Here is a 24,110-nt window from a genome sequence, read left to right on the forward strand (position 1 = left end):
TGCTCGGCGACGGACGTTTCCGGTGACGATACGCCCGTTTTCCTGTCCGTGTAGAAACAAAGGCTGAGAATCCGATCCAGTTCTACTCTAGAAGTTCCAATTGAAGTTGTTGGGGTTTTTTTTTATTTTATTTAGCGCGTCGGAGTTGTAAAATAATATTTTTCTACAAGTGCCCTAAAATGATATATGCTGACAACCGGCGCTACAAAATAAAATGAAGGAGCAATCCCCATACAGTTGTGGTCAGAAGTTCACATGCACTCATGATGTGCATGAACTACATGGTGCTTTTGGGCTTTTAACACTGTCTGAACTGTTCTTTTTCTTTGATTGTACAGTATACTAATGACTTTAAAGAGAAAGAACCCACACAAGTATAAATACAGGTTCATATATATGTATATATATATATATATATATACATATATATATATATATATATACATATATATATATATATAGAGAGAGAGAGAGAGAGAGAGAGAGATAGATAGATAGATAGATAGATAGATAGATAGATAGATAGATAGATAGATAAGAATGTTTTAGGGCGTTCAGGAACACCCATGAACCATCAAAGCTTAAGCACATCATGAAATGGAAACTATCCACAGTTTTACATCACCACGAAGTAAGAGGTTGTCAACTAAGAAACAAGTCCCTGCTCTAAAATCGACTGTCAAGCTTAACTTAATTTTGCAATTGACAAATGCCTTCTGGAGAAAGGTTTCGTGGTCAGATGAGAAGTGTGAGCTATTTGGTAACAATGACAATAGGTATGTTTGGAGGAGTAAAGGTGAGGTTTTCAATCCTAAAAACACTGTACCAGCTATCAAGCATGGTGGTGGTAGCAACATGATATGGGGCTATTTTGCTGGCAGTGTTATATTGTATTGCACAAGGCAGATGTAATAGTGCAGTGGTTCCCAAACTTTTTTTGTTAGGCCCCCCTTTGTTTTGCAAGAAAAAATGTTCGGCGTTTCGAATCACCGAAAAACTGAGATTTTTTTAAAACTCCTTTTTTGCATTTATGTGTGGACAGGAATACAGAGTTCGTCACGCAACGTCAAAGGTATGTGCCTTTTTTCACGTCACGCTGTGCGCCACGTTATTGTTTACATGAGATGAATTGCAGAATGGCAGATAGAGACAAAGTACTGTTACTGTTAATCTGACTATCTTCAGTTTTTAAACGCTTACATACACACACGCAGTTACTGTCCCTCCATTTAGAAAGGCAGAGGCGTCATGGTGTAATTATTTTACATGTAGTTGTTTTTTTCCTGTGTAATAATATTCAACATTGCTATCAATACATTTTTCAAAAAATGCCTCTCTGTGCAAAATGGGTTTAAAAACATAAACAACTGTGGGATACTGTTTGTCCGTGATTTGAACCGGGGGACAAAACGTGGCAGGATCAGCCTGATATTATTTGTATCCCGCTGTAACTTTACTGTATAAAGAGCTAACATCTCCAAAATGTCAGGAGTAGTTAGTCATTATGAGAAGTGCTTGTGAACTAAAAATCAAGAATGTGGGATACTGTTTGTCCGTGATTTGAACAGCCCAGCGCGTGCTCCCGACGAAGGGAAAACCAATTCTGCAGGGGAGACCTACCTTGGCACTTGTGCAGGTGAAACCAAAGGGAAGATATGCTTCACCATATTTTCTAGTCTTTGGCTTAGAATGAAGTTGGTTTGGAAACATATTCAGCGATGCTTCATCTCCTGCTTTGCGTTTGTGTGGGCGCCCGTGCTAGCAGTGTCCAAGCGTCCCCCCCCCCCCCCCCCCTTTCATACCACGCCCCCCCTAGGGGGTGGGCCCCACACTTTGGGAAGCTCTGTAATAGTGAATGAAGAGGACTAATCAACAGCTACATGGTTAGTAGCCATTTCAATAGGACAATCCCCAAAACACACCAAATCTGATTAAGATACAGCAATCTAACATTAAGCTTCTAGAAAGGCCTCCCCAAAGCCATTCCTGAGTTCAAATAAACTCTACCAATCGTGCAAAGAGGACTGGTCAAATATCCTGCCAAAATTATGCCAGAAGCTTGTTCAAAAGGTAGAGCTTGCTAACGGCTAGCTAACACACACACTTGAGCTTGTGCATACAATTTTCACTCAGTTTGCATACAGTTTACATTCAAGATAACCCCAAATACATTAAAACTTTTAAACCAATTTTTTTAAGTCATTAAAGATGTATACTATACAATTGTTCCACCCTTTTAATGATTTTTCTTACCAAGTTTAAAACCATTAAAGGCCCTACATTTCCATGACATCTATGCCCACAATGTCATCTATGCTCACAACTGTAACATTTAGTATTTTTGATCCCAGTCTCTGGTTTTTGCATTTCAGTGCTTTCTTTACATGGTCAAGCTACAAGAAAAAACTGAAAGCAGAAATGAGCCTTTGAATTTAAGGTGAATCAATACTCTCCTGTTAGTAATCAAAGTACTTAAAACACTTTATTTCAAATCTTTACAGATGTATCACAACTAGAAGTTACCCAAAGACTAAAAAGGTGGGATAATGAACTTAACTGTAACAAGGACATTACCTAGTTATATAATGCAAAGAGGTGAATAAGCATAAACTTAAAAAGGTACAAAAAAGAAATTTACATGAAACTTAATCGACAAACTTCCTGAATTATACATCTGATACGTGATATTTAATGCCAGGTAAGATCGACCAATTTCTTAAAAAAAAAAAAAACTAAAAAAAAAAAACAGATTAAACATTTTGTTTTTCAAAGAACAAGTGCAACAAGGAGAGGATGGGAAAGGTTACACTTCTGAGCAATAAAACAGTACCTTTGCAGAACATGGACAGTCATTACAGGATGTTTTATTGAAAAGTACACTGGGGGGCTTTATCTAAAATCTGCAATATTTCAGTTGAAACAGGGGCAATGATACAAAACTCAAGGAATAAGCAGACAATAGAAATTTAACTTAAAAGTTTACAAATTGGTGACTGAAAAATGTTGCTTTATAAATATTCTGTTAAACATTCTTCCTCGCTCCATTTGAACCAAGAATACTGCATGATTCAATCTGTAGTACAGTAAAATCTGTTATTTTAAAAAGTTTCCAACCCATTCGCGCCTAATCCCTCCCCCTTTCCCCAGGGAAGAAGAAGAAGAAAAAAAAAAAAAAAGTGGGGGGGCCATCAGGAAAACACAAAATAAAAAGGCAAATAGTTGAGTAATCAAAAATGTATGCCTGTTGCAAGCAGAGTGTTTGTTGGTTCTTCCAATGTCTAAATAAGGTGGAATTTTGGTCCAGCTGTGGCGATGATGTCGCTGTAGGGCTCAGACTGGGTCACTTCGATGGCTTGCTGCTTCTTCAAGACGAGGAAACTGTAAAACTTGGCGGCTGCCTGCTTCCTGTTGTTGTTCCGGCACAAGTCCAGCAGACTAACAGACTGTGCACCAGTCTTAGCCATAACGCGCTATGAGACAAAAGCATTAAATAGATGTATGATCAAACATAACACAACTTTGAGATGATTCTCACTGTTGAGGTCATTTCGTGAGGAAAAGTTCTTAAAGACTACCCTGTTTCAAATTTAAATCCATACCATGGATTAAATCCATCCAAACCACGTTGCAAGTAAAGTAAAAAGGTTAGTTGTTGTTTTTTTAAAGCACTCTGTGAACTACCCAAAGCCTTTTCATTATTACTTGTTAACAGGCTTAGTTATTTAAATTCCATTTTCAGAAATGTGTAAGCACCATAACAGCTTTCTTACCTGGAGACCATGCAGCATCTGTTGGGTTCTCTTGTTCCATCTCTTCTCTTCCTGATCTTGATCTCCACCCTGCCCTTCCTCTTCCTAAAGTACAAAACAAAACAAAAAACAATGATTAGCATCAACTGGTCCACACATGTATAGCCACACAGACAGAAAAACTACTTCTCTTGATTGGGAACTTTGGACAAATTGGCAACACTGTCAACTACAAATTCTCCAGTTTTGCATGTAAATAAATAAAAGAATAGGCTATTTCCACCCACCTCCTCTTCATCACTTTCATCCTTCTTGTCTTTTTCCTTCTCCCCAAGAAGGTTGAGTTCAGGGACAAGCTCTGTGAGGTTGAGACTGCTCTCCTCTGGGGGCAATTCCACCTGAGGCATGTCTAACCTCTGAGGCACGACTGAGCGGTCAGCCAACTGCTGCGGCTCCAAGGGAACCATCTAAAAAAGAAAGAAAGCAGAAAACATCAAAATCAGGACCGAGTTAATACAGAGTGCAGTAACCTGAAATGTTTTGTTTCTACAACTGGACCCATTTTTGATGTTTCAACAGATTCAAAACAACTTAATCTGTTGGAACCTTTCTATTAAATAACATTTAACATGAATGTGACCCTAACCAGGTGAAATCTTTAAGCATGGTCTAGGAAAACACTGTTTAAGAACTGAAAATCTAACAAGAATCAGCTGTCCATTATATACATTTTAGACACAAACAACAGGACATTGTTATACGCAATGCAAAGGTAAACTAGATATCTGTAATTTTGATGATTTTACAGCATAAATAATTTTTATTTATTTATTTTTTTTTTAAAAAGAGGAAATAGATATTCACAGAAAGGGTGCTGTCTTTGTCAAGAGCCTTGCGTTTGACTGCACGGGGGGTGGAGGGAGGGGGCATGACAGTTTCATCCAAGGCCGTTCTGCTGCTCTCCATTGCAGAGGCTGCCAGTATGCTGGGCTCCTCCATGATAGGCTGGTCTGAGTGACACAAAGAAGGAGATTAATTGAAAGTAATAACAACTGTCGAGGTGAACACCACCTTATTTGATGAAAGATGGTCTCCCTTCTGAGGCTTTAACACAACTAATGACATGATCTCCTCTCGTCATTTCCAGCAGGACTTACCAGTAACATCTCTGTGCTGAGTTAAGACCTCGTCTCTAGGCACCTCTGGGTTCTCCAGTTCTTTGAGGAACTCATCCAAACTGTCTGCTTCACCTCCCTTCCTCCTCTTCCTCAGCTCATCTGGCACCAGAGGCGTCAGGCAACGTGTGAACATCTGGTATCAGATATGTAAAAGTTAAAAAAAAAAAAAAACTTGTGAGAGGGAGGAGTGTTACTTTTTTTTTTTTTTTTTTTAATTTAAAAACCACTATATAACAAGTTAGTATTAAAACAAAAATGCAGAACTGTTGGGGAGGACTCATGTGAGACAAAAGGAAATTGTCCTAAATTATGCATTGACACATTTTCTATTTAGTATTCAGAAGCAGTAACGTCAGTGTTAAAGGACAGGGAAAGAGAGGCAAAAACAATCACTTCCTCCACCTCCTGTTCCTTCAATGCTCTCATTTTAAATCCCACAATCTGAACAGAATGCCAATGAAAAAATACTATGTTATAAATCTACTCCATCTCCTCTCCCTTTCCATTACACAGCAACTGAGGCTGACCTACTTGGAGAATTGGACTGCTGTTGTGAAAGCGGTAATAAGCACGCCAAAGTGCTAATATTCCTTAGCAGTGATTTCAGACAGGCAGCTGAAAGTCTGTGTTAGTTCTCAATGTGTGTGCGCATTTACCCACAAATACATGAATATTTATCACAAGCATTTGTTACCTTGAGCAGCCTGGCATTCCAGAGGGGCTGAGCAGGCAGAGAGAAGAGCTTCTCCACTCCTCCAGTTTCCTTCCACATCATAAGCTTCTTAGTGGGAGGGGCGAGGTCCAGGGTGGTGACAATATCTGAGTAGTCAGACAGTTGGGCTCTGATGGTCTTGCTGTCCAACTCTTTCACGCTGTCCACAATCAGTTTCCTTTTACGCTTGGCCTTGGTCTCTTTAACTGAAAAGAAACAAGAAAAAATAAGTTCACAATGGTTATTTCACCATAACTACCCTACAATTAAAATTACAACTAACCTCCTAGGACCTGGCGTCCACATATGTGGACATCACATTTTGGGTTATTTAGACCAAAATACTCAATTTTGCTCTATAAGCGCCTGATATCCACTTACGAGGACATTATACTGCTACTGTTCTATCGAAATTTTAGACGAATATCCTCATATGTGGCTCTCATTTTTCTTAGAAACAAAAATTAGGTAAAAAAAACAAAAAACAATACAAATCTGGTAATTCTTTGTTTTTACATTCATCGGGTCCCAATATGCCCAAATATCAAAGAGAAATTAAAAATGCATGCGATGGAAGAGTTCGGGTCTTAGGAGGTTAAATTATTACGATGAGTGCTTAATTTAACAGACACAGCTTAAAAGCTGTGTCTACAGAGAAGTTAGTAGTTTTTTTCCCCCTATGTTTGTTACACCAAGCAGACATGGTTCTGTTGTAATCACTCCAGCTGTATACACAATTGGCACATTTAATTCATTTGTACTATATGCCCGTAAATTAGAGCTGGGCGATATAAGATTTTTTCATATCACGATATGTTTTTTTCATTTCAGGCGATAACGATATATATCACGATATAAGTCAAATAACTATATTTGTAAGATTTAAATGTGCCGTTGCTCACAAGTAAAATGTGAAATAATCTGCAGCTTGTTTTGATTTAAATATTTATTTCCCATAATAAGTTCAACAGGGTAGATGTACTTAAGGAACATGAGACTTCAGTTTCAGATAAATAAAGGCAAATATTGCAAACTACACAAAAGGCAGCCGCTAAAGCGTTTAAGTTTCAAAATAGAACAAACAAAACAGACTACTAAATTGTCAATTCCACTTAGAAACAAAATATTAATTCTAAAAATAAATCTTAGTTTGTTTTACAGAAGAACAGACAAAATTGACTAACTTTTGTCAATATCAAATAAACTGAGAACTAAAAGGAAATTCTCAATCTCTCCTTGGTGTATAGCTTAGCTTTTCAAACAGTTACTTTAGTCTGACAAAAGCCGAATGACGAATTAGCGCTTTCAGTCAGAGATTGAGCATGCACCGGTTTATTGTATTTCCAGACTTGCTTTTGGCACAATTTACAGTGCGCGCTACTCTGTTTTTTGTCAGACTTGAAATAGCCGAAATACCTTCACACTACGGAACTTCTATGGCCCTTCCGTTCGACAATCTCTCCGGAATTGGAACTATAATCGGTTCGGTAACCTTCGCTCACGCTCTCGGTTGATTTTTCTCTAGTCGGCAAACTCATTTCCTTCATTACCCGGGCGGCCCGGCTGCAAAAACAAATACACATGTGCGCCTTGGCACTTGTGCTGTACGTAACTAGTCACGTGACAAGACGCTGCGCTACTTAATTTGGATTGGCTGTTCCTTTTTTTTTTTTTTTTAAGAGGACAAGAGAGATGAGGCCTATCGCAATAGTTTAATTTTTCTATCGAGAAAAAGTTATTTCGCAATACATACCGTTATCGTTCTATCGCCCAGCTCTACCGTAAATACAGCCTGCACTGTATTTTCATGCTTCCACTCTATATAGGCCATTTCCTGCACTTTACTACCTAAAGACAGTAAGAATGTATTACACTAAGCATGTTTATTGGAAGTGAGGAAATTAGCTTCCTATCAAAACTGGGTACACCTGCAACTATGTGGCTCATCCTGCAAAATATAGACAAATAAAACTAAAAGTTAATTGCTCTCTAAGCAAATTATATATATTACAGAAATTTGAGCCTTTCTTCATTCCTATTAATTTGCAGTATTGCCTTCAAATTTCTCAGTACAACTAGAGACATTAAATAGAAAAGCTATCACAGAACTAAAGAAAAAGTGTAATGTTATTAACTTTATCTGTAGTTGGTTTTAATTTTGTGGCTACTTGATGCTTATTGCCATAAACTAATCACTTTTAAGCATTTAAAATTGCAGAGCGAGTGTGTTTATGCAGCATTGACTATAGAGACCCTTCTGTTTCTGGAGCGCAATTAAAAAGAGTAAAACTGTAATAATAATAACTGTAATAAAGAATAATAAATAAAGAATTCAATTCAATTTTTTCTCCTCTTTAATGCAGCCTTTCATCTCAACAAAAGAGCAGGGACTTACCAGTGATATCAATGGGCTCCAGGGCAAAGGCCTCCTCCTCATTGTGAACCAGAGTGGTCTGTTCTGTCTGGTCAGCCATGGCAGGCAGGGGCTCTGGTGGACCTGAGTCTGGGCTGTCTGGGCCCGCTGGACACACGCATCAAAAGAGGCAATATGGTCACTTATAACGGCACACAACTGAGGAGTTTTATCACCATAGTTTCTACAATTTTGTTTACTTACGTGACTGGAGGTTGTCAAAGTCATCCTCATCATCACCATGATCTGGAGGCATCATGACACTTTCTGTAATAGCTGGAGGATCGTCAAAGATACCGCCGCCGTCTTCAGAGCTCAGCAGTTTGTCAACTGAGAAATAATACATTTAACTTTATCATGTTATCATATCTCACAGAACAAGAATTGTTTGCCAAGTATGAGAATGATGTGGCTGTGATGATGATGTGGTCACCAGATCCCAATCTGTAAACAAATATGTTTCTCACCCAGCATCCCCCCATCACTGTTGCCCATGGAGCCATCCCCAAAGTCATCATACTCCATGTGGTTGGATTTGTCAGGAAGATTAGCTGGACCAGGTTCAGCCTCAAGCAACAGGTTAGAAGCCGTCGCACCATGTATTATATCCTCCTCAAATGTGCTGGCATCACGCATCATCTCTCGGTCGTCCATGCCAAAGTCAGCTGATGAGTACAGCAGAGTATTATTATAAAATATACACCACATTTCTCATTACACAGAAATGAATTAAACATTTCAAACACCAATGGATAACAAAGACATAATTAGTAAATCTAAATTTGCCAAGTGTGGTGACCATTACCAGGGTTGGGTTGTGTGGTGTGTGTGTATACACATGAGGACCTACCAAAGTCATTGTCTTGCAAGAGGCTCAGGTTGCCGACATCTTCCCTCATGGTGATCTCCTCTACTCTGCTCTGGTTCAGGGTGAACTGCTGAGCAACATCTATGTCACTATTTGAAGGAGAAAGCAAACAAAGGTATTAGAGATGAGTCAAACAGTTGCCTATGACGTTATTATAAAGCCTCCATGTCAGCCCATCACTGAAACTCAATATACTTGTATTGTAAATAAATAAATAAATAAGTACTGCAATTAACAACAACTTGCAGAACTACATTTTTCGATGTAGTATACAGAATTCCATTAGCTACAATAGCCCATGTTGGTTTCTGTCACCACTGTTTGAATCACCAAATAGCTGCTCTTATTTACAAAGTTTTCATCTTTCTGTTATTGAACAATCAATCTGTGTAATGATGGCACTTGTGCAATGAGATGGGCTCCACTGACAATAAAAATGGTTGATGAAAGCAAAAATTGGAGGCATGCGTTGCTGTCATACTTAACACCAAGGACTGAAAACACAGACCTTACAGTGCATCCTACAAATGACAAAAGTATTCGGTAGAAATTACAAAATAAGAGTCGTTTACATAGTTGACTTACTCCAGATCTGGAAGTGGCTGGTCAAAGTCATGGAATTCTTCAGGTAAGGTGATAGCATTGTACGCTGCCTCTCTGTTTTCCTCAGGTAGATCCACTACACCTGAACACAGACAAGCAGCAACATAGTTTTAAACACACAACTTTGTATGTGGTTCTTATTTATGAGGTGTAGCACAATGGACGAAAGTCAGTACCACAGCAATGGGCTGGAAATTGTTTTTATTTGTTTGGGGAAAACCGATCAAAACTTCAAGAAACAGAAAAAAAAAAATTTGCCTTACCTGGTCTAAAAGCCATTTTGATCTTGATGAAAGCTTCATTACAGTCAGCAAGCAGATACTTGGCCTTCCTGTGGTAAATTCTCACCACCCCAAGGAGCAAGTGGCCTGATGTACGCAATGCCATCTTCACCTAAAAAACAAAAGTGCCCAAAATGCTCAAAGAAAATTAATTTTTACAGGGTTATTTGTCCTGTTTTAGTATTTCACCAGCTCAAGATCAAAACAAGCATAGAAAGTGGACTAAAAAGTCTACAGTAGAACCACCAGAATACCTGAAACTATTTTTGTTGTGTTACCTTGGGTGAGATGATGCTCTCCACACTGCTCTCGAGGTTGCATTCAAACACATGGGCCTTGGTCAGCTTTTTGTCCCAATGGGCCGCCAGCCAGATCTTGGCCAGCGGCCCACGTTTGCTGAGGACAAAGTGGGCGTAGAACATTGCCCTGCTTCTCCTGGGTCACACGCTCACCCTGTGGTATAATTTACCTGTAAACATAATAAAGTAGTAAAAAAAAAAAAAGTCAAGACAAAAGCATTACCATCCCTTAGGATTTGTGGAAAAACAATGCAGCTTTTGCCCTACTTCAACAATACAACCCTCAACACTTAATCCCACATCAAGAACAGTCAAAAGAGTCAAATCTATTTTTTAAAAAAGTCGAAGAAAACACCACTGGATAGTTGCACAGAATTATTACTTAGTAATACGCTGCAACTATCATTTGTTCAGAAATATGCTGAATATTTAAGCCAAAAATAAAACCTATTGCTTAATTACATATAACCTTGATGTTCCAACAAAACAAGCCATTACAAATAAAACGGATGGACACGCATGCAGGTTGTGGAATAGAGATCCAAAACTTAACCAGGCCACCAAGCCTGAGTTGGGCAACAAGTCGCAGGTTAAGACACTATCACATATTTTAAACAATAATGCCATCAGCATGCTTCTATTTAATAAACAGCGGTCTATTGTATCTCAAATTAACATTTTAAGACAACTTCGAAAGCCGCCGCTCATATTAAGCAGGGGGCTTGCTAGCTGGATTTACCGTAGCTACTTCATACTTACATTAACTCTAAAATCCAATTGAGCTCCCTCGAAGCACTTCGTATACTTTATTACAAATAAATTAAAGTTATGCAACTTTAATTGTTACTTACTGCTGGTAAGATACTAACTACACATAGAAAGTGAGATTTGAACGTTATCAAAACATGCGCCGTGACTTCATTCAAGTTCCGCCTATTTCCCACTCTCCGAGGCAAACACTGTAAATGCACATGTCTATCTGTAGAAAGTCACACTTTGGCGGCGCTTAACTTCAATAATACGACAAAGTTTTACATTTCCCAAATGCAATAATTAACTAGAAAAGCCCCACGCGTCTTTGAACACGGACTTCAGACAGTTTAACACGTTAAAAGCGCCAAAGAGTGGTCTGCGCCAGCAAATAGCCGGCGCCATCAAGTGGGATGAACTAAATTAGCCAGCAGCTAACTACAAAAGAAGCAGTGAGCAGCTTCGCGGTGAAGCAGAAAATGTGGATCAAACTGAATTAACTTAATTTGAGCAAAACCACAAATTTTATAAAATGGCAAGAACACAAGCGAAGCACATGAGGGGGGAAGTGAAGCGCACAGGAACAAGGCGCCCATACTTTTTCCCTCTACACTAGCACAATACTATCGCTAACTGCTGGCTAACGGCTGCTTTTACACTGAAGGCCGCAGTGAATAAACTCACACATGCATGCTTACTTCCTATTGTAAAATACACAAAACGGCGCCCAAATATTTCCGCTGCAAACACACTTACCGACAGTATCCCCTCTTGAGCGAAACCCCAATGATTAAGTTATTTCTCCCAGCAAATTCTTCCCTGTTGTACTCATTAAAACAGCCAAGATGGCGCCAGTCGCCTTCCTCCCGCTCACCGCTGTCCTTTTAAAATCGACAGGATGTTTACAGTCAAAAATGGCGGAGGAGGAGTCTGCTAAGAAGGGTGATACTAACAGACAGCCTGCTGTGAACGGCAGCGGAGGATAGGAGGCGCTGTTGCACAGAGCTCGCCAAGGTAATTTTAAATTCTGAAATATACAGCGTGTATGTATTATTAAAATTCCAACAACAACAACAACCACAATAATACATATTAATCTTTTTTAGGACTTGCTAAGGCGACTGAGGTAATCAAGGTTATGTTAAAGAATGTGTAAAGAGCAAAAAATGATCGGTTGTATTCACATGGGATGGTAACACTCAAACAATGTCAATCCTTTTAACAGTATCCTTAGTGTGCAGTGAAGTGGTCATCCATGCAGTCCATAAACCATTTTAGACACAGAGATGAGGAACATGGCTAACAGACTGACTCATCTACAATCAAATTACAAAATGCACTAAGAGGATTTGTCTCATAGGCTACAGCATCTGTTGCATTAGAACTGCTGCCAGCTGAGCATGTTTGTAATTTAGCAGCAGCAGCAAAGCTCTGTATCACTATATGAGGGAGATATCAGAGGAATTACTCTGTTAAATTCGTTGTTAAAGAACTGATTTATAACAATATTATTAGTCATCTTCAGTGAACATCAAATCCTAACCTGACAGTATGAAGTCACAAGGTCTGTTTGCACCACAATCACATAATACCGCCACATTTTTTCTCGTGCATTCGGTCAATGTGATCTAGGCCAAATTACATTGGGGGAAAAATACATAAAAAGTGAATAGATTTCAAAACTGGATGGAGGTTTTTGAATGGATTACATCACTAATTTATGGGGACATCGTATGAAGTTTTAGAAAATAGTCTATGACCCATTTTAACACATTTTACTCCAGAGCCACGTCTGGATCACAACACAGTTTTGAGCTTCCATCTGTTAAACAAGATAATATTATCTAGATGATTGCTGTCTGCAGCTATGATGTGACGGATACGCCTTAATAGCTTTAGAGAAAGCAGCCACTTCTCTGTTGATGCTTTCCTGCTTTAGATGAGCTCCTACGTTTGATGTACAAGGTTTGAGTCAAAGCCTGAATGCATCTGATTATCTACATCTAAAAAACAGAAGTATATTATTATCTGCAAAGCTCTATTTAAGTTGAAAAAAAAACCCCACTTAGGCTGTACTGCATTCTTATATGCAGAGATATGCAGACACTTGCAGAAAAGGATGAAGCCTACAAACAGCTGGAGATTTTTATCTAGGCAAATACTGAGGACTTGGATTCCTTTAATCCTGTGAAATTAATTGATTCTGGTTATTAGAGCAGTAATGTGCCTAATCTAAATGTATTCAATTAAGTCACCACAGGGAGCACCATCAACTCTTCTGTAACGTAACTGCCTGTTAGAAGTCCTGTATGGCATTCAGATGAGCTGCAAATGTACTTTTCAAACTCTAAGTGACTTATTCCTCACGTGCTTAGTTTTCTTTAAATATATCTATTTGCATAGACTAGATATCATCTACTTTTTTTTAAATTATGGATAAAGACGGTTAAGTGTTTTATACCACTTGCAATAAAAGTGTAACAGAAAAGCAAATGTGCTCCCTCAACATAGTTCAAAATGCACAATGACTCTCAGGATTTTATCCCAAAAGGCAGCATGGAACAAACATGAAATCCTTTATAATACATTGTTTTTAGTTGCAGTGTTTGAAGTAAAGTAAGGCAAACAGACACCATGACCATGACTATATAAATTCCCATATCCCAAGAGATCTATATTGGCGCTACAGAAAATAATATGTCTTATGACATCAAATGCAGCAGAGATAGAGAGAGAGAAAAAGAAGCCCTTTCTTCTCTTTCTCAAGCTTGAGTGTGTCCTCAATCATTTCTCTTAGCATGGCATAATGATATCTGATAGGGAGTGGCATTTCTCAGATTTGGCCCTGAGTCACAGTGCTTAATCCGACAGCAGGGAATTGTCCTGCCTGCCAAAACTGAGACCCATCACCACAGCAGATACACATCTCATCACCAGGATTAAGGGAAGTTGAACTGATTTGCATAACATTTAAAAAAAAAAAAATACAAGAATACTTTTGGCATTGGATAGCATCCCCAAGGTGCTGTGGAAAAACTCCAGCGGTATCATCTCTGTAGTTTCCCACTTCAGTTTATCTAAAACGACACATTTTCAGCGACGCATCTAAATCATTTCTTTCTGAATTGGACCACACCGTGGATGTGGACCTGGTGTGAGTGTCCAAATGGTGTTCTTTTTGGTGTGACATGATAATTCATCCTGACTGGGCATTAGTCCAGCTTTTTCCAACTGCAGATCTTTTTTTGCTTTGAGTTTTGACCAGTTGAGTTTGTGTGTGTGTGCGTGCGTGTGTATTGGAGGGAAGCAATCTTTCCTGTAGCTGTTGCTCCAGCTGAGTTGGCAGCTCTCATACACCATGGGATCATCCTGGATAGATGCTGTTATTTATGCAGCGTGTCTAAACCAATCATCCTGACACAGATTTATGTAAACACTGCAGTTTCTTGGCATAGGATGAAATTCACACAAGCACAAGGAGGAAGCTTGAAGCATTATTCAGTTTGGCTCTCCTTTAGTGTGCACGGTACACAGGCCTAATACACAAAATATGTTTCGGGAGCCTAAAAATGGGTTGTGGGCAGGTCAAACGGGAAAAGGGAACAGAGCAAAAAGGGTATCCGGATCGCAGCCAAACAAAATTCCAACTTTAGTTTCAAAGTAACGAAAATTAAAACCAAAAACCACACAAAGAAAACCGTAAACTTATATCAAACATTTTATTAGATTTTTTTTCTCCCCCCTGATTTGTTTTTATAAAATTCATTTTACAAAATTCAGAATTTTCCACTATCTTTCCAGTTTAATCTCTATAAAATTAGGTCTGCAGTTACAGAAGAGAGTGAAGGAAGCAGGCAGAGATTCATTCAGGTCACAATCCTGTCAGATGAATACCGCGTGTGAAAATTTACAGTATGTGTATTACATGTACTACTACCGCTATGACAACTGGGAAGGAGGAGGATTTTGGGGGGAATTCGCAAGTACAGTAATACAAGGCAGTGTGCGTGTCAGGATGAGTTCAAGAAGACATTGAAAAATGATCCTATTACAGAAAAGGCAGGAATGTTTGTATCAGATGTGTGGTTATAGCATTCCAGTGTTGAACAATATCATTTAGGCTGCCACTATGAGTTACTGGATTTTGATAAAGGAAAAAAAAAAACACTACGAAGCAAAAGGCAGATGAGGAAAACTTTAAACTCATGACAGTATTTCTTCTGAAGGCACATCAATATGTAACCTCTCGCCCTCTCAGATATTAACACAAGGGCAGAGAAAAGAAAAAGATAGAGAAAATGTCACCTTATATATATTGCACCGAGTTTATTTCAGAAATGCAATTCTGTTTTTTGTTTTTTAAATTTACTGTCAAGCTGATAGCACATTCTCTGAAGTGAAAAATACCATGCAGCACCCTGATCTTTGGACTTCCCCTTCCTTTTTGTCACATTCCCATATAGACAGAAAAAAAAAACACCTGCTGGACCAAATAAATATGAGAAGGTGCATGGAGTTCTTCATATGAGAAAGGGAAATGGAAAAAAACTAATGCTTGTATTGGCACAAACAAACTGGGTTCTGTGAAGGGCCGAGGAGCTTATCAAACTAATCATATGTTTGATCTTCTTTTTTTAAAAAAAACTAACAGAAACAAACAAAAAAAAACAAATTATTAAAGGATGTACAGGGGTTAAGGGGTTAGAGTTCTAAAGAATTGCATTACATTTTGCCTGGATGATGCAGTGATTCAAAAACACATGCCCCATTCTAAAAATCAACACGTGACAACGTTTTAGATAAAATGATATGACATATAAACCAAAAATCAAATGCTGCTAATGGGATCCAACAATCAGAAATTGTTTAATAAAGAAGCAGAAAATCCCGGTTTCTTCTTGGCAGTCAGCATATATTACTGCAGAAAATTAGATATGTCTCTCAGATTTAGAAGACTAATATATGTAGCAGAGGCTGGGAGATAAGTAATTTACCAGACTGACGTACTGAATTATGGAAAATACTTTCCAGTGTCTTTGTTTTGGATTACACTTGTTAAATGCGGGGTACGCACAGTGTCATAATGCCAATCTGAGGGCAAGTTTAAATCTGTAATTATCAGAGAGGATTTTGATTGTGTGTATTCTTTAAAAGGAACATTGAGAATAATCCCTTACTACAGGATCTCCAGGACATTCCCCAAGTTGAATATTTCTACCCAGCCTGTTCGAAATATGGCAAATGCTCGGTGCAAATGTTTGTTATCCGCGTCCTATTTATTTATTCTAAGTGGGGAAAAGTGGTAGTCTCTTCAGTATCATTTTTAAATTAGATAAAGGGTTTAAATGATTTAGGCATATATATAAATCTTGCCAAAAAGTTTTTTTTCTTGCCTTTTCACAGTGGTTTGTGTTTCAAGTAGTTGGCTCATACAGTTTGCTAAACCTGTTCTAACAAAGGCAAAGCTGTATTGTTCTAGCCAAAACACATGTACAAGTATCCTAGCTTGTTATTTAAGAAGACTCCTTTCTAAAAAGCTCTCAGGGAAGTACAGTCCTGGATTTAATGAGAGATTTCTATCCCTGCATTTGCAAATCTAGTTGTGTAAGTTGGCTTTAACACCATTATAATTATACTATGAGAATGTAATCAGAATAGCACATGACAAGAATCAGATTTTTTCTTTTTTTTTTTGCTCATATGAATGAAAGCATGAATGAAAGAGCTACAACAAAATATATAAAAGCTGACTAGGAAGATTTTACTCCACGTTCCATGATTTCATTTACACAGAAAATAACAAATGACAGGGGGAAACCAACAAAATAAAATAAAACCGACAGCAGCAAGATCAAAGTGCTCATTTTGCACCATGTCTTTTTCGGAGATTCCCAGATCCCAACGGCATCAGATAAAACTGTGAGGCACTGTGAATGTCAGATCAACGATCGTAACTCAATTCTGTGGTCGCGGCTTTGTTTCCTCTCTTAACCCACTCTAAACTATTGGTTTTAAGACAATACAGAAAGAGTAGTGCTGGCCGTTCATCCACTGTATAAAAAAATAGCTAAACACAACCCAAAATAGTGTTATCCTCTTCATAATTATCAGTAATATTCTATCAGCAAAAACTTTCAGAATCCTGTGCATAGTGTACAGACCAGACCTGTCTCTTTCAGCGGGGTTGGAAGTGGTTTGCCACTGATGGGACACTGACGCAGCAAGCTGTGAATTCAGACTCCAAGACCGCTTTGCTTCAAGGTCGAGAACCTTTAGCTCCTCAGGTGAGCTTCAGCAGGTGGTAGTCAGTGTAAATAGTGGGACCCTTGTGGTCAGGTCTCTACAGTACACATAACAGTAGGTCAGAAAGGAGACACGGAGGAAGTACCAAGAACAAAAAAAAGACACAGCCGCATCTGTTCCAGTTTCTTTTTCCCCAGTTCCAAACCCCATTTGTTTCTCTACTGATCCATCCATGCAACTCTGAAAAGGCTGTGCGCATCTCTGTATGGTTGCCCCCCTCGCTCTTACTTTGTAGTGTCCAGAGAACGGGGGGGCTCAGGAAGGTTATAGCCTCTCTATGTCCCTGTACTTTTTCCGCAATATGGACACCTGGTCTTTGAACAGGACTGGGTCCAGCCTCATTTGAGAATGGATCAGGGGCATGGTGCCAAACCAGTTGGCAAACTTGTTCATGCAGGTCTGACGCTGGGCAAAATGGTCCGGGTCAGCCCAACGAGATGCTCGGGAGCTCTGTGGATGGAAGGTTTTGAGAGGTGCGAGAGACACAGACAGTGGCACAGGGTAAGAGATCAACAAAATAAATGATTCATCACCAATGACAGTGACCTTTCTGAGGCAATATTGCAAGAATACAAATTTAAATTCAGGTTTACAAATGACGGCTGTTTTGTTTTGTTCCTTGACAGGAGGGATTTAGTGGAACTAAAGGCTATCAGAGTATAGAACACTTAACTGTGGATGATAATAAACAAATCCACAAAACCATCCACACGATTTAAGAAAAAAAAAAATGCCCCACCTGTCCCATCATGGTTTCCTTGTATTGTTTCTTCTGGGTGACCTTGATAGGTGGCAGTTTAGTCACCAACGACACCAAAAAATTCATGAGAATGTCCTCACAGTTGGACATCTGGTCAACCATGATCTTCAGACTGGCTGGAAGGTAGGTGGTGTACAAGTCGTGGTAGTATCTAAACAGGAAGTTTGACAGAGTGACTGATTATAATAAAAGGAGAAACTGTGTAAGCTCTGGGCTAAATGGAATCGGAGATGAGTGACAGTACTTGTGATAGATAGCAGCCCCGGTCAGCACCATGGAGTAGTCATTGGTCCATTTAGATGTGTAACCCCACCGCTCTTTGTTGCTGTCCCAGAAGTGACTACGGGCCGGGTAACCAACAATGCGGTCTGGGAAACTCTGCCACACTGTGAAGGCAAAGTCAACCTGGATCGAGATCACAGAGAAACAAAGTGAGACAGGCAGAAAACACAGCACATGAGGACAGGAGAACAGATGATTCCAGAGAAGCGTACCAACAGCATACAGAGAGAGAGAGAGAGATGATAAATAGAAAATGACTAGCTCGAACTTGGCAACCTTTGGTCTTAAATGAAAACACAGTACATTTTAAGTGAAGTATGACGACAGTCTGACCTCTGTAGTGGAAAGCACCGTGTCCTCGTCCAGACTGAGTACAGCATCGGTGGGGATGGTGTTGTAGGGCAGAAAGCGGCTGCTTATCACCTGGTGTGATTTGGAAAACACAAGCAAATGTGACTGGGCGAGAGAAAAGAACAAACAGCTTTACTGTGCAGCTGATTACCAAATGACACTGTATGAATTAGCCTCATATGAGCACAAGTGAGGTGCATGTGCTTAACAGACGGCACCAACAGTCAGCGTCTTTCATGTCTCTTTGTGCTACAGAGCTGTTCATCTTACAGAGTCAGTGACAGTACAAACACACCGTGTTAATGAGGAGCTTAAAAACACAGATAAGGATCCATAAGTAGAAGAGTGCTTTTCCCTACAGTCTCTCATATATCTCTCTAAATATAGTTAAAAATAACTATTTTATTAAGTGATCATAAGGACTAAAAAAAATAAATATGTGTCTAGACTTCTAAATGTCACTTTTAATCAAAGTGTAGAATATGGGTTTTTAATCGCTGTTAGCAACAACCTTGTTGGCCACACTGGCATTCAACCCACGGGGCTTTGGTTGAATAAATACCTGCAAGTTTCTTATACACTACAAGTTTCATTTTGCTTGGAAACATGTTTACAGGATAAATACCGATAAACCTCCTTGAATCAAGCTCCAGGAAGTGAGAGAGAAAGACACAACGTTCCAGTGCCATGTCTGAAAAGCACTTGCGCTTAAAATTTAAGTCTTTTTCATTATTTATGAGATCTAAATGATAAATCCAACATTTTTGTATCGAATTCCCGGTAAATATAAAATAGGTTTAGAGATTGAACCTACAGCTGACACTCTCTAGCATCCTCCTGCATTAGGGAGGTTGTGGCCTTAGATTAGTAAGTGTTGAAAGCATAAAAGGTATCACAGGGCATGCAGTAAACAGTAAATTAAAAAGGACCCAAAGGCTGTACTTCTTAGAAATTCACCTGTTCCTTCTGCACTGATTCCCACTAATAGAATTCACTCACGCAGCCCAGGTTGAGCTTTAGTGATTCTTCCAAGAAGAATGTGGAAAAACAGAAATTAGGTGTACTTCCGCTTAAACCAAGTAACTGTTTTTGTTTTGACATTGTTGAATACTGTGTGCAGTCCAATAAATACATTTTATTCAGTTAAGAAGATTTGCGAAATGAAACCAAATGTGGACAACTTGCGTAATATGACAGATACACCCCTAAGGTTTTTACCTTGCTTTCTCCTTCTATTACAGTAACAGGGACTGATGTGGCAGGCCAGCGGTGCTTGGCAGGAAGAGGCTTTTCACAGTTCCACAAAACTATCACCTGCACAAAGAGGGGAAAAAAGTATGGATATTAAAGATAAACACCACGAAGAAGACCTCATTTTAATTTCAAAACCATCTCTTTACTAGCTTTGTAGAAGACAACAGCATCTTCATGAAACTGCATATCTATTTTCAGAACTGTCACACCACCTACACGACAGTGATGTGTCATTACTGTAAATGTTGAAACAAAATGTACTGACATTTAGCTGTACAGTTCTGTATGAGTACACATTTCTAGTGAATTTGCAAAAGGTCGAAATAATGGATAATGTGAACCCAATATTCACTGAAAAAGGCGACAGGATTGAATGAACACACCGAAACCCGTGCTGCAAAACACAGCACAGACACATAGTAGTTAAAACACTGCCACCATTAATATCTTAAACAGCTCTATGTCTGAATTTCAACAGTATTTAAGCACAACTTTCACGTCAGCAGAACAGCTGTACATTACATAGTTCTACTGCTAATGGCTTCTTATATTTCCTACAGTGTGCATTACCAGAGTATAAAAGGATCCGGAGAGAGTGGAGTGTTGGGGTGGATGTGTTGTGGCAGGAATGTTGCAAATGCAAATGATTTGGACAGCCTCCCTTCATCTCTCCAGCATGAATAAAATACTGCAGTTCAAAAGCAGCTTTAAACCAACAGCCGCACTTTGGTGATACGATAAACCTGAGAAATGACATAGCGGCAGACCTCCCTTTCCTACTAAAGCAGCTTTGCTTGTGTGGGTTGTCTGGAAAATGTCTTTAAATAATGCTTTGGAAACTTTCTGCATTTTAGGATGCAAAACATTTAAATTAACTGACAGAAGGAAATCACATCAGCATCACGGAATAACCTCTGTGGATCGGGTCTGTCTGAGCATAGCTGTGTGTATGTGTGTGTTGGGTTTTTATTGACCTGGGCACAGTACTGGGATTTGGCCACAGCGACAAGTAACTTCATGACCGGCTGGGACTGGGAGACCAGTGGAGTGACCACATGAATGATCGCTGTAAACTTAGAAGGTGGCTTAATACCTAGAAGGCAAAAAAAACCAAAACAGGACACGCAATTTAAAAAAACCTTTTTCTTCTTACACATCTACTTCAAGCTGTGTGGATGCATAGCTGAACAGGTCTAATTAGGTCTGTAAAGGAAAGGAAGCCAGTTAACCAAATCCCAGTGTCAACAACAAGCCAAATATCTGGCCAATTAACACAAATTAGCACAAACACAACATGGCAAGTGTAACTGATGTGCTTCTCTGACAAATCATAAAATAATAAATATGCATTACATAACTTGTCCGTGATTTACATATTAGTTTACAAGCACTTAACACCTGTCACACACCACCTGTTTCTGTGTTGTGCCATAAATAAAATCAGTCTAACCAAGCCTGGGGTCTCCCAGTAATGTTGTTCCTATACTGCATGCATGATTGATTAACTGACCCAGCTTAGCGTAGTAGAAGGGAAAGTCTCTCAGGGAGGTGGAGTACTGAGGCAGGGTGAAAAGACCTCCAGGAAGACTGTTCCACATGAGGTTACTTCTTGAGGTGTGCAGCAGCACCCGGTCCTGAATTATCTACAGGAATAGGAGAGGGGAGTGGGGGGTGGGGCAAGATCACATTTTTCAGTAAATTTGTAAATTGATCATAAATAAAATCACAACAGTGCTTTTCCTGAGTTATTTCAAGACAAAGAAACTTCTCACTGATCTCACAAGGACCGAGGAAATAGAGTTGTGCGTCGAGATTGTGCATGTCCAATCCAACATGCTGCTTGGGAACTGAGTGCAGGCACAGATCCTCTGGCACTTCTCAAAATTAACAACTGAAATTACAAGTCACTTCAAATAAACAAGGATCCTGCAGAATACAAATGAGGGGCTTTTTGTCTTCATCTTGTCGTGCCTTCTAATAAACGTCCTCCTTTCATTCTGTTATTTGAACCTCTTTTAGGGTTTTTGTCGACTAATTTTTGGCTGTGCTTTATAATATCTCATCTTTCAGTTTCCCAGTTATATAAATGAATTTCATGTATTCATCGGTATATTTTATGTATGTGTAACAAATTACAGAGTTGGATTTAGACTAGAATTGACAGTGATAGATCTATTTTGTAAATACTGAGAAACTGAGATGCTATGAATCTGTGAAAACAGACATCAGTTCAAAACACTGAAATCCGATGTTGTAAGATCCTCACACAGTAAAAGCCTTTATGCACCAGATGCATAAACATCATGTGAATGTTTCATGCATTAAAAATATTTCTCAGACCAAACACATAATTTCGCTGGACAAATTTGCGGCATTTATTTTTTTCAAGACAAGCTCATTTTTTTTAGAATTTTTAAATCCAAAAATGAGATCTGATCATTCAGTCCACTGCATTTGACATCAAGTGTGTTCGAAGCTCAAAATGTGCGCTGGTACCAAATATAGAAACGGTAAAATGATATTTTACCTTACTGAAATCATTAATATTGAGTAACAATAGTTGTGACATAGCTTTAACTCAAACCATGAAATTCTCCCTGTTGTTGTGATCTTGTGAGAACTGAAGGAACCCAGTTTTCCCCCTTTTATTTTTAGGAAAACATGAGGATGCTTGATTTTGTTTTCCTTTCTTCTTCTTAATTAAAAAAAAAAAACTAAAATAAATAAATTTAAATAAATCGTTTAAGAACGATTTTTAAAAATTCAGAATGTCATGACAGTTTTTCGCAATGGACTCTCTGTAACGAAATTAAAAGTCATGTTTAGTTATTTAGCCCAATATTACACTCTGTATGCTTGTAAGCTTTGCAAGCCCACAGCATCACCTGTTCCCACTGACATTCCCTGATGACTCCTAGACATTAAGAGGATATCCTAATAGAAATGTTAAGTGTCCTCAGTAGTTATGGTGTAGCTACAGACCACAACAAACCCTGTTTATTTCTAGCAGAATACATGTGGTGATAAACTTGATTGTTCAGGTTCACTTTTACCTTGTTTATGGCAAAATATCAAGAATCCCCAGATAATGGTAGCTTGCTAAAAGAGTGCATCAGGAGTCAAAACATAGCTGATTTGGTGTTGCACTGTGGGATATGTCGGTACAGGGTTAAGATGCTGAGTGTAAACAGATCGAACATCAGCTTCTCGGGGTTGTAACTTTAGCCCGCTGACACGGAAAAGCCATCTCTGCCTTCTAATGCTCTGACTTACTTACTCTAGGTATGAAATGTCTGTAAAGTTATACGAGCATAACTATTATTGGTGTGAATTGCAGTCAGCCATAAGCCTGACTGCATGTTATGGAAAACAGCTGTAACATGATCTTCTTCACCTGCCATTCAGATAGTTTTTCAGTCACTTAGAGGTCACCTTCATTTGTTGTCATAAAATAGTGTCAGGTAAATTTATAGACACACAAATATTTAACCATGTAAACAGAGGATGAGTTTAAAGAAAAAAAAAATCCTCACTTCCACAGCTTTACAATATCCTTTTTGCTTTTTTTTCTTGCCTCTTTATCCTTTTCCATTCTTTACCGCTCTCATCTTTGTCTGTTTGTAACTCTAGCCCAAGAGCAGCGTGATAGGCTGCTATTCACCGGGAAGCCTACAGATAAATGGAGTCTGACAGGAACAAACTACTGACATGATTGATAGCCAAGCCACAGCGATACACAGCCTCAAAACATGACAGCAGTGCTTAACAATATACATCACTCCTCTTGGTTTTCAATGTGGTTTTGAGCATTTTCATTGTATTAGTGCTACTACACAGTCTGTACTGATAATATGTCACTACGAAGTTGATAAGAATAATGAAAAGAATTGAATCATTCCTAAATGATAAGACAACTAATGGATTTATAATTTAACTGTATTTCTACGCTTGTATTTATGCACAAATACAGGAGTGAAAAATACTAACACAGTAGTGAGGTTTTAAAATATGACAAATAATACACAGCACTTTTACGCCTGTATATAGTCACACACATGTAGAGAGTTGTATGTAGGTGCGTATGTACCTCCAGTGTGGTCAGTACTATCTTCTCCACAGAGTTGAAATAAGCCTCCCACAGGAACTGTGTCTGCTGTCTCAGGGAGAGGATCTTATCTTGGTGGATGGAGCGCACTGTTGAAGGGATCTAGGGAACAGGTAAGATATGCAAGAACATTTATTTTAATGAAGATAGTAGAAAAGAACAGCTTAAACTGGATAATCTCAATACACAAATCAGTTCTGCT

At 38.9% G+C, this 24,110-nt stretch overlaps 2 protein-coding genes across 2 annotated transcripts in view; both read right to left on the bottom strand.

The window, feature by feature from the left end:
- Positions 1–2,281: 2,281 nt before the first annotated feature.
- On the bottom strand, positions 2,282–11,737 carry LOC134637503 (double-strand-break repair protein rad21 homolog A-like). Its single transcript, XM_063487953.1, has 14 exons — positions 11,610–11,737; positions 10,083–10,273; positions 9,787–9,916; positions 9,506–9,605; positions 8,903–9,009; positions 8,520–8,717; positions 8,257–8,382; positions 8,035–8,160; positions 5,622–5,845; positions 4,907–5,060; positions 4,614–4,759; positions 4,037–4,216; positions 3,771–3,854; positions 2,282–3,470 (listed from the first exon to the last, which is right to left on the bottom strand). The coding sequence occupies exons 2-14, from the start codon at positions 10,224–10,226 to the stop codon at positions 3,279–3,281; spliced, it is 1,911 nt and encodes a 636-aa protein (XP_063344023.1). The 5' UTR covers positions 10,227–10,273; positions 11,610–11,737; the 3' UTR covers positions 2,282–3,278.
- Positions 11,738–14,593: 2,856 nt separating this feature from the next.
- The window catches only part of LOC134635783 (exostosin-1b-like), a 40,212-nt gene continuing 30,695 nt past the window's right edge, over positions 14,594–24,110 (bottom strand). The window contains exons 4-11 of the mRNA XM_063485331.1: positions 23,891–24,010; positions 21,314–21,446; positions 20,778–20,896; positions 19,768–19,863; positions 18,532–18,621; positions 18,161–18,321; positions 17,896–18,067; positions 14,594–17,606 (exon numbers count right to left, since the gene is read on the bottom strand). Of these exons, the coding sequence (XP_063341401.1) occupies positions 17,421–17,606; positions 17,896–18,067; positions 18,161–18,321; positions 18,532–18,621; positions 19,768–19,863; positions 20,778–20,896; positions 21,314–21,446; positions 23,891–24,010 (1,077 nt within the window). The 3' untranslated portion in view covers positions 14,594–17,420. The remainder of the gene's footprint in view (positions 17,607–17,895; positions 18,068–18,160; positions 18,322–18,531; positions 18,622–19,767; positions 19,864–20,777; positions 20,897–21,313; positions 21,447–23,890; positions 24,011–24,110) is intronic.

This window comes from Pelmatolapia mariae, linkage group LG10_11 (assembly GCF_036321145.2).
Source record: "Pelmatolapia mariae isolate MD_Pm_ZW linkage group LG10_11, Pm_UMD_F_2, whole genome shotgun sequence".
NCBI lineage: Eukaryota > Metazoa > Chordata > Actinopteri > Cichliformes > Cichlidae > Pelmatolapia > Pelmatolapia mariae.